At 43.9% G+C, this 10,789-nt stretch overlaps 1 protein-coding gene across 1 annotated transcript in view; it reads right to left on the bottom strand.

Moving 5' to 3' along the window:
- Positions 1-742: 742 nt before the first annotated feature.
- The window catches only part of LOC8052348 (venom allergen 3), a 36,083-nt gene continuing 26,036 nt past the window's right edge, over positions 743-10,789 (bottom strand). The window contains exons 3-7 of the mRNA XM_002436108.5: positions 10,650-10,731; positions 8,780-8,964; positions 5,702-5,802; positions 4,696-4,793; positions 743-2,317 (exon numbers count right to left, since the gene is read on the bottom strand). Of these exons, the coding sequence (XP_002436153.3) occupies positions 2,166-2,317; positions 4,696-4,793; positions 5,702-5,802; positions 8,780-8,964; positions 10,650-10,731 (618 nt within the window). The 3' untranslated portion in view covers positions 743-2,165. The remainder of the gene's footprint in view (positions 2,318-4,695; positions 4,794-5,701; positions 5,803-8,779; positions 8,965-10,649; positions 10,732-10,789) is intronic.

Here is a 10,789-nt window from a genome sequence, read left to right as displayed (position 1 = left end):
TGAGGAGGCCACTCAATGACGCATTATGAGGGTAACGTCATGATTTCACGTGACGCCATGATGTCACCCCGAGTCGTGGTCAATGTTACTAGATTACCTCAGTTGTGGAGCTCACTCACTCCTCACTCACTTCAGCCCGCCGCCGCCCTTAAAGCTTTACGTCGGAAGGTGTAACCGACCAGGCAAAAGAAAGGCGCGCAAACGAAATCCGTCGGTAGCAAAAACGCCGTCGTTATAAAACTGCGTTAAAAAAAAAAAAAAAAAAAAAAAAACTTTGTTAGTTAGTTTTGCTATCATTGTTCGCATTCATTTTTATACCAAAGGTACATTGCAATAATATTATGTCCATTTTAATAGACCACGGTCGTCGCGAGAAGTGTCGATTAGTCTCGATTAAATTTCGATAAAAAGGTAGCGCCATCTATCGATATGTGCGCCAAACGCGCCCCGCCACTCGACTTGGTCGTCTGCTTCGTCGTCCGCCGTTGAACCTGGCAAGTTTCTTGGCCCTATTTCTTTTTTTCTTTTTAGAAAAATGGAGCTAGTCTTTTTAGTTTTGCATGGTAAAACCCACCCGCGAAGTACACCTTTGATGAAAATTTTAGATTGCTACGTACAGGCGCCGATTTTCACGGCCCATTTTAGATGCAGCCTCTGTATTTCAAACACCCTTTATAAAAGCCTCCGCAGAAGCCACGTTGCCTTGTGATGACTAGCGCTACAGTAAAACAGATGCTCGAGATTCAGGCGTAACTGTACAACTTTATTTGAAGACAAGCAGGCGAACACAGGCGACAGCACGGATTTGTGAAATAGTTCGGCGCCTCAACAACAGGTCCGAAACTCGACAAAGATGAAGATGAAAAAAAAAAAAAAAGACTTTATTTACAAAGGGTTTTTAGTGATAGATGAAATGAAATGATGAAGGCGTTATTACGGTCAGTGGCTGCAGCGGAATAACATTAGCTTTCACTTTCCTCCCTCTACATCATCCGCAAGAACGCAGTAGGATCCTACACGGTCCAATGACATCTCCACCGCCCCAAGCTATAACACTGTAGGCACGCGTGTCAGGACTTTGTGAGGGGTCCCACTCTCACTCGGTGCTTCGTGAGGGGCCCAGTCTCACAGTAGCGGTTGACTGAGTATTACTGCCGTGCGGTGGAGTACGACGAGAGGAAACGGCGCATTAAACAATGTAACCATTCGATTGAATCAACTCGCAGTCGTGTCGACGTACTGGTTAAGTGTGGTCAAACGCTAAGTGTGAACGGGCCTCGAGTCTTCTAATTTACCATGCGTTTTGCCGGCTAACGGGAGTATCTTCTTTATGCTTTACTGATAGAAAAAGAAAGAAAGAAAAGAAGTAAGATAAATGATTTTGAACCGGATTTCTTTGAACGCTTCAGTACGAACAGAAAGTTATTACATTTTAAACGCTCTTTAATTTTAAGTTGAGGGATAAGCTAAAATTTTGGACCACATTCAGCGCATTTAGTTTAGGGCAGACCGTGTGGCCTCGACGACACCCTGCAACTATTGAATTAAGTATAACTTATACCTGTGTGTAATGAATTCTCGTTGGAGGCCGGAGATACTACAGAATTGCTATGGCATGTGGTAGAGTGATGAAATGCACATGCTGGCCCTTTCTGTATCTGCTGATTTTGGTTGAATACTGCTAGACATGCCAAGGGTTTTAATTTCCCACAAGGTGAGAACAGGAGCGTTACGAACTTATGTTCGTGACAAACGATACAGATCAACAGGTATACCCAAGGCAGCATGGATAAAGACAACACGCAGAGAGCTCTATTGTCTCTGATTTGGAATGAAGTGCTTAGGAGTCGCAGCGTCATCATGAATGATCATCACCCGAAGCTGAATACCCAAAACCTCTCGATGGATCGAAAAAATACCAAAAGCAAAGCTGATTGAAACGCATTCCGGGATTGTCTTTTTGTGTCATTCGAGGAAACACTCCGCGCGCATAATTTTGGGAGTATCTGCTATAGCCGTGTCGCGAATTTTTCGATGCCAATTTCGAAGATCGCTCAGGGCATGTTCTTGCATGTTCTTCGGAAACGGAGCGACTACGATTCGGCCGTGCGGAGGGGTGTGTCGGTCGCTATTTTTTTCCGTCCGAGGGTTCCCGGCCGCCAGACTTAATAGAAAGTGGTGATGTTGATGGGATGCCCCAACAGGAAGTAGTTGGTCGGTAGGTGGTTCACTTGTGCCAGATCTGACGAGCTGCTGTCAAAGTCGTCCTCTTCGTCTTCATCCTCGCTCAGGGGTGGAATGTAGAAGGGGTCCTTGTCTGAAACGTTGTTAGAAAGGCGCAAGTTTTAGACCAACACGCTGCCTACAAACAAGTCTGCGTTTTCCCACAGCAGGTTCGCACGAAGTGAAGCGCATGCACCGTACCTACACAGAAGCGCCACCACACTGCCGTGACGGCAGAGGCGCGAGTTAATGTATAAAAACAAACAAATATATATATATATGTATATATGTATATATTTGTGGCAATGCAGTCAAATTTATGGGTGCCCATGCGCTTGCGTACATATTGAGCGCCGACCAAAGCTGTGCAAACGCACTCTTTAACCCTTTCCACACACACACCTGAAGGATTATTCTAGAAAGCGATAGAGTTCTGCAGCTCCTGCAAAAAACAGTGGGCGAGAGATAAAAGAAAAAAGGGGAGAGATATATTTTTGTCATGGCCATCGATCTCGACATTGACTCGGAGCAGGTGGCGACGACAATATATGTCCCACGTGCGGTCGGATCAGTTATTTCCTTTACAACTCGTTGGCTTTCTGAGCGGATGTTAGAGGTACAACAAAAACACCGCGTAGCCAAATTTAAAAAAAAAAAAAAAAAAAAGAAAGAAAGAAAGAAAGAAAGAAAGAAAAAAAACAAAACAATCCCAAAACTTTTGGCTAGGCTGTTAGATGGAAAACGGAGGAATCCCGTCCTTGATGGACAAGATTTATCCGTTCCCCTCTTTCTAAAACGAAGGGTCCTTGATGGTTTACCGCGTGATGTGGCTTGGCGTTTTCGTCGCTTTCATGCACTTTTCACTTGGATACACAGAAGTTTACTAGCTGAGAAGTGGTCGCAAGCTTCGAAAAAACAGTTGATAAAACCTACTGATTCTATTTCACCCACATAATTACAAAGCTTTTTGACGTACGTACGTGAGAAAGGGGAAATTTCCAGGTTTAAAGTGCCAGGGTTTAACGCTTTGTAAAACTATTAACATAAATAAAATACACCCGCTAAATTAACTTTGTATTTCAATTACTGCTTTAGACCCTGGACAAGCGGTAGCCTGCTCGCAGAGAAATTATCGTTGTCTTTCGTACGGCCTCGACCCTTGTCATGGAGAGTTTAACGATTAACTGGTTATGTTCTCAGTATGTTCGAATTCAGGTTTCCTATTGTTTTGACACCAGCCTGACCCAACTCTACAAAGGGCATTGGCATTGAATGTCTTATGAGTTATGTCCGGATGACAAAACTGTGTTAAAACCGGCAAAGGAAATAACAGATGGCCAATCTAGGGTGGACGTTCAAACAATTAATCAAAGCTGAGAGCTCATGCGAAAAACAATACTGTAAGAAAAAAAAAAAGGTGAAGGGACTGTTTTTTTTATTTTTTTCGCTGAGGCTGACGAAAATGTAGCGCACTAACCCCTTACCTCGCAGTTAGTGAGCTACATTTGCTAATTACATTCTTTCTGGAATCCCAGATAATTTTAAGGTTTATAAAATATTTTGTTTTCGTAAAACTGGTGAGAAGTGGTTATTGGCGGTAAAGTCTACGTTACCGAAGTTTGTCACACCAACAAAAAAAAAATATATATATTTTGGACAAACAATTAGGAGGGTGCGACAAAAGGCGATTAGAGCCACCTGACTAGGCTTTATCCCCCTGTATCGTTAAGCGGTAGAGTGCGCAGAAAAATAAATCAAATAATCAAAGTGTTACTACTCAAAAATACTAACACATATGAAAATTATATAAGTAATGCACGAAATAAAACACACTGCGGAACAATAACGGTTCTAATAGGCCAAAAATTATTGAATTTTTTTTTTGAGACGGCTTTAAGTTTGTTTATTTTGTTCAAGCTATTAATCATCAACATGAATAATGGGTTGGTGTTTCATAGCTGCGCAATTTAGTAAGATAATTGTTTCAACCATAGTGTGTGTCTGCTCTTGATTGGAGGCAATACGTGTTGTGGAATGTGTAAATGTTCTATAACATTTTAGTTATGGCAAGAGCACTGTTCTCCTTACTACGCAATTGTCAGAATTATCTCTTTTTGTTTTTTCCTCCTCGGAACTTGCATAACTGAGAAATTATGAACTTTTTTGTGCGCCCATGGGTGTATGTATTTGGAGAACTAAAAAGGAAAGGGGGGGGGGGGGGGGGTTAAAGATACTTTTTTACGAGGACAAACTAGAAATACTAGTACAGTATCGCTTCACATCGTGAACAACGTTTTTCATGGGCAAACAAAATGCTTCTTGAAGCAATCATACGAGAAACACTTGAAAATATAGTGCACTAGCAGAACCGCATGGAGAAAGTAGTCTTTTCGTGCCTGGCAGTTGTTTTGCCAGTGTGATTCTGGATCAAAAGTGCCATGGACTAGGCGACCTGAATGGAACGTTGCTCACCGCAAAGACCTCGGTAGGAAGTGGCTGACTGGACCAGGCCAAGTTTGCAGGTTGCGTACGGCGACTTTTCGTACATGTCCCCGCCGATAATGTTGCCCCTGTGCAGAGAGAGGGATCGATAGAAACCTCGAGTGCTTGTTGTTTGGGAAGAAAATGTGTGTACAACAGGTAGGCTTTGCATTTGTGGTCGTCAATATAATTTGCCGCTCTAGGCGAGAAATAAAACCAATCACAAAATAACGATAAATCGTTGCGTTGCATGTATCCGCAGGTGTTGAATAGACTGTTAGAACAGGTGTGTTCTGTTTGGAGATGCGAATGAGACATGTGGTAACGCGTCACAATTTCTAATCAGGTTTAATATGTTAAGAGAATGTATATAGGTACAAACAAGATGGGTGTTTTTTGGTATGAAAATTATTATAAAAAAGCTCTTCAAATATATAATAATATAATTTAATCGGGATAACGTTGTTATCGTACGGTCGTCAGGGGTTGAGTGTAGCGTGATGGACAAAAAGTCAGTTAGTACAAATTAAAATTCTAGTACTCAGATTCCGATCCGAGACATTGCCACCTTGCGAAGCGATATAAACATTTCATCCTATATGATGTGTTCATTTTGTACATTGTAAAGAAATTTACATAATTTGTTCGCTCATTAGCGCATCACCCTCGTGCCTTGACTGATGACGAGGTTATCCCGAAGCCTTATCTGGAGTGTCTTATAAGAAGAACAAAATGAGTGCTCAGTCTAAAAACAGCAACAACAATAGCACCATGCTCGTTGCCAAGACGGCTTCGAAACAACAACAGTGTCAGAGCTGGAATCACTCCCCGTACTTCATAATTTGCCCCGTCATGCCCGCCGCTCAGGCATCCGATAAATTGTTGTCTGTCGAGAGCTTTGCTTGTACGCTTGCCAAGCAATTGTGCGAGTGCCGCGTCCGCTCCGTCACTGCGGTGCGGGGCGAGATAATATGTATATCACCTATAGGGCACTCACCCCGGTCCGTAGTTGCACACGTAGATCTTGGTCAGACCCCGGCCGCTCTGACGGTAGTAGGCATAACCGCAGCCCACCTTGTAGGTGTCGGCCCAAACCAACTGCGGTATAAATAATAGGCGTATACAATCTGCAGGAGATATCACGAAGGGTTTTACGAAACTGACAAAGAACAAGCTCCGGGAAGCCTGGCTGATTGCACAAACTAACGTATGTTGCTATTTGAACGGGACGCTCAGAATCTCAGGAAAGGGGCCGGTCGCGAATGTAATCCCGATGCATGATTGTATAATTCTGGATTTTTTAAACGCGCTTCAAACGCGTAAACTAAATTATCGAAAAGAAAAAAAAATCAAGACGTATTAAACATTTAGTATAGGCTGACCGGTCGGTTACTGAGTGATACCAAAAAATTTGTCAATCAAATCGCACACGAAAAAACAAAACAAAAACGAATCATCTTGATGATTTCACTTTTTTTTTATGATTAGAGACGGATTGTCTGCCGTATACAGCAGCAGTTGCCTACACTTGTACCACATAAAGTCTCTAGATAAGAGCTTTGTACACGTAGTGACATTCTTTGATGCGCCGACTGCGTGACGGTGCAGGTTTTAGGAAGCGAATGGCGGCACACAGCAGAGGTCTGAACCGAATGCCACCTTTTTTTTTTCAGCGGAATGTGCCTTGTCATTTGTATTGGTGGTCGTTACTTGTAAAAAAAGGATCAAGGGACTTTAGTTCCACCGAGTCTATTGGTGGGTAAAGGCTGGTTCACACACTTGTGACTGCTTACGACTGAGTGCCTTAAAACTTCTTGTGACCTCTTACGACAATAGAAGACACTGGCGTCATCTGTCGGCTAGCTGTGGAACACTTGGCATTCCCGTATATTTCTTTTTTTTTTTTTCGTTCATCATTCCTTTTTTTTTTGCTGGAACAATCTTTTGGTGGTACAGTAAAACCTCGTTATAACAAAATGGGATATAACAAACTAATGGATATAACAAAGCAATCATATTTCCCCTTGCTTGCTAATGGTGGGAAGAAATGGACATTGGCTATAACAAACGAATGGTTATAACGAAATAATTACGACCGCTCCTTCAACTTTGTTATAACGAGGTTTTACTGTATATGAACGAAAATTTCTCATAGATAGTACGCACATTTGATCTCGTAAATACCGTGAAACCTTCGCTTTAGTGAAATGCAGTTTCAGGGTCACTTCATAGATGGCGCCAGCGTGCCAGTGTTTTCTCACCGTAGGAGACCAGAAGAACTTGGTCAGAAGCAATTGCATGTTTGTGAACGCGCCTTGAAGGGGCCATGAAATGAATTTCGGGCTGGGGTAAATGATTTTCGATTGGGAGTATGCTAATCGCATATCGTTCAATGGGCCGAAAGAAAGAGGGTAGAAAGTCAAAAGCACGCTCATTCGGCAATAAAATTTGAAAATATAGCGGACTATTTCGTGCCTCCTTTCCTTCGAAAGTTCTCCGTCTTTTCACTGCGATGCATCTGCGGTATCCAAAGCATGTCAGCCGGACCCAGCTCACGCACTGGACACGAACACTGCGGTTCACGACTAAGCTGACAGTGCGGTGGGAGCTACGCGCTTGCTGAACCATTCAGCCGCCTCCCTTTCATCAGCTGACCCCATTTTCTGCGTGTGGGTACGCGCGAGGGAGCGTGATCACCTGGCAGACGATAGAAGTGTGACTGGCCCAACGAGCACGTAGCTTCCACAGCACTGTGAACTTAGGGGTGAACGGAGGACAGTTGCGCGCAGTACTACGGAAGCCAGGGGCGGGAGAGATCGCTGAATTAATATCGATCTAATATAACAGACAAGCCCAAGAAATGGGTGCATATGGCACAAGCTGAGATCACAGTGCAATACCGTAAAGGTAAGATATCATATAGACCGACCAAATTATAGACATAAAGAATCAATAACCTATGCGAGAATCGACGTGCAAAATAGAAAGCTGGATTTGTCCCTTTCATGTTAATTTTGCACCGTTGAAAAATATGTTTAGCAACGTACCGGGTAATTCTCAGGCCGCTATAGTTTAAGTTCAAGTTTGAGTTTAATTAGGTCAAATGCATTGTCAAGGAGTTACATGAGAAGGGGGGGGGGGGGAGTGTTTTGTAAACGAGCCATCAAACATACGGCTCGTCCGACGCTGTCATTAGGCAGTACAGACGCAGCTGCGCCGACATGGCTTTGCCCTTTTTCATCATTGTCCTTTACAAAATTCTGCGTACGCCTCGTTGACGTATTTTCAGACATGCTTCGTAAAACGGTCCCTAAATTTTTATCGAGACCACAAAACCATTACAAAATGTCACAAGTGTGTTGTATTGGTGCTGGATGGACGGATATATAGTTGAATAGAAACGGCCGAATTCTTTGAACCAGGCGGCAGCCTAGGACACCTAGCAAGGTTTTACCTTCCACAGTTAAAATATATACGTATACTACCCTGACGCGCCTTAGCGAATGACAAGATAATTCTTTATCCCTCTGGAAGGCAGTTAGAAAGATGTTTGGCAAGGCGTTTGAGGGCCGCCGTTTTGTGGGTTATTCTCGCAAGTTAAAGTAAGAATACTTTAACTTATACTGGTTGTAAGGAAGCCAACAGGTCGTGCTATTTTAAGTCCCAAGACACAGTGAAAATGCACGCGTTAGTTATTCAAATGCCAGCCAAAATACGGATCGCCTGCGTGCTTTTCTTTCAAAATAGCCTCTAGCAGAGCATTTGCTATAAACAGGGGCGGATTTAAGGAAGGAGCCTCGTAGGACAACTTTTAATAAAGGCAAGAACGCCATACATCAGCCTTTTTTAATAAGAAATCATAAGCCTTTGGGGAAGTGACAAATATTAGGTGACCAAAATAGATCTGGGCGACGCTTCGCCAGTGGCGTCACATCCGTCCGTGACGCCAGACCTCTGCAGACCCCCCCCCCCCCCCCCCCCCCCCCCTTTTTCTTCCTTCCAGCCTGACCCATAAATCCGCCCTTGCACTATGCTGCAGTGTTCGTACTAGGAAGGCTTGTCGCGTAATACGTACTTGCGTGAAGTGTCCGAGCTTCTTGCTGAACTGGAACGGGCTGATGGCTGAGGCCTTGAAGTTGAACTGGGTGCACTCGTCGTACCAGGCGTAGATCTGGGAGTCCCAGTCGGGTTCGTCCAGGAGGTTGTCCTCGTACTCGTAGGTCCAGGTCAGCGCCACGTTCTGGCCCACGTGGAAGCGACCTGCGGCAGCAGACGACACGTCTCCAGTCACCAAGCATCCACGTGTGAGCGGTCAGCGAGAACAACGCGTGTTCAAAATTTAAGATCAAAGAGGTCATTGCAGCTTCTTCAAGAAGACCTCTAGTGGGCGCATGCTGTAAGAGCGTTTCATCCTGTCCAATTTCTCGGTCAAAGGCTGGTTCACCGACTTTGCGAAAACCTTTTGGGATTTCTCACGACAAAATAACATACTCGCGTCATCTATTTGGTAACCGTGAAACAGTTGGCACTTCCGTACATTTTCAAATTTTTTTCGGGCATCATTTTTTTGGCTTGGAAAACCTTTGACATTGTTCTAAACCATAATTTCACATAAATTTGTAGATTTAATTTCACAAATACTGAAAAAAAAATCGCTCAATTGAGATGCAGTTTCAGGGTCACCTCATAAATGGTGACAGAAAAGCCCAGAGACAAGGAGCAAAAGGGACAAGAACAACACCTTCTCAGAGTTCTTGTCCCTTCTGCTCCTTGTCTCTGGGATTTTCTACTATGATTCGTCACCAGCCGGCCTGCGTCTTTACTCTAAATTCCAGCCTGCCAGTTTGTTCTCTAGTCGTAAGAGATCACAATAGCCCGTTCTTAAGCAAACGCAGAAGGTGCTTGAAAACCAGTTTTCAGCCTGTTGTGGCTACTTACGACAGGCTACGTAGCAGCGCAGCCGTTCTTAAGCGGACACAAGAGGCTTAAAAGCCGGTTCTGGCGGAGTCGGTCGTAGCCAAACGCAAGTGTGTGAACCAGCCTCTTTAGAAAGTAGCCTAATCAGACTAGAACATACAAGGCGATTATGAAAGAAAGTATCACGATAAAAAGTAACCCCCGTCCCTCCCCTCTCCTCCCCAGTTGCACACCTCCTTTCGGACCTAAACTGATTTAAAAGTCCCCATATAGACGTATAGCCACTATGATTAAAACGTACAGCACACAAAGACAGGGCAGAAGAAAGATTAACTTTAAAGCGTGTCATTGGGTCTTTTTCGTGTGCGTGTCTTTTCTTGTTTGGTCGTCAAACATAGTGCTGTGCCTCGACGATTAAACTTCAGTTGTAATTTCAGCTATTGCGTGCCCCGTTTTTTTCTGTCCTGTCTTTGTTCGCTGTACGTTTTAATCATCATGCCTTACCAATACGCCCAAGCTTCCATTTTGTGTAGGTACAATCAGCTGATTATGAGACATACAATAAACTACATGTGATGATGCCAAAAGTCGCTTCTCAACAAGCAGCGAGAAAAAATAAAGTGGTTGCCGATGAGCTGAAAATGTTTAAAGTATGAGATTGCTTCTCGCGCATGAGTTATGGTGACGTCAGAGTGACGCCGAGCTCTAATTGGCTTTGATTAGTTGAATGTTTTGTAGACCTCAATGGCTAGATGCCTTGAGGTCTCCCCACTATTTTTTTTTTTTCAATCAGCCAATGAGAGTTTGGCGCACTGACATCATCGCAACCCCTGTGCAAGAAGCAGACGAACTTGCACTCCGCGTAGATTCTGTTTCGTTTAGTCACTGACCAGTTAAAACACGCAGGGTGTGGCTCATTATATTCACGCTTTCTGCTTCGTGATTGGTTCTTCGGCATTTTTATCGGCTCATGCCAAAGTCTGATTGGCGGTGGAAGTTTTCTGACGAGAAGACGCCATTATACTCACGAACGCTTCGTTCCTTGTCATGGCCGTCCGTGCACTGATCTGCCCAGCGTTGCGCGATAACAGCCAGTTCGTCGTCCCAAGTCTGCAGTAAAGAGCACAGCGCGTTAATCAAACGTGCGTGTGAAACATTTTGAGAATAG

This window comes from Ixodes scapularis, unplaced genomic scaffold, assembly GCF_016920785.2.
Source record: "Ixodes scapularis isolate PalLabHiFi unplaced genomic scaffold, ASM1692078v2 PGA_scaffold0__279_contigs__length_252992795, whole genome shotgun sequence".
In the NCBI taxonomy this organism is placed as follows: domain Eukaryota; kingdom Metazoa; phylum Arthropoda; class Arachnida; order Ixodida; family Ixodidae; genus Ixodes; species Ixodes scapularis.
This window is presented reverse-complemented; position numbering and strand designations above follow the sequence as displayed.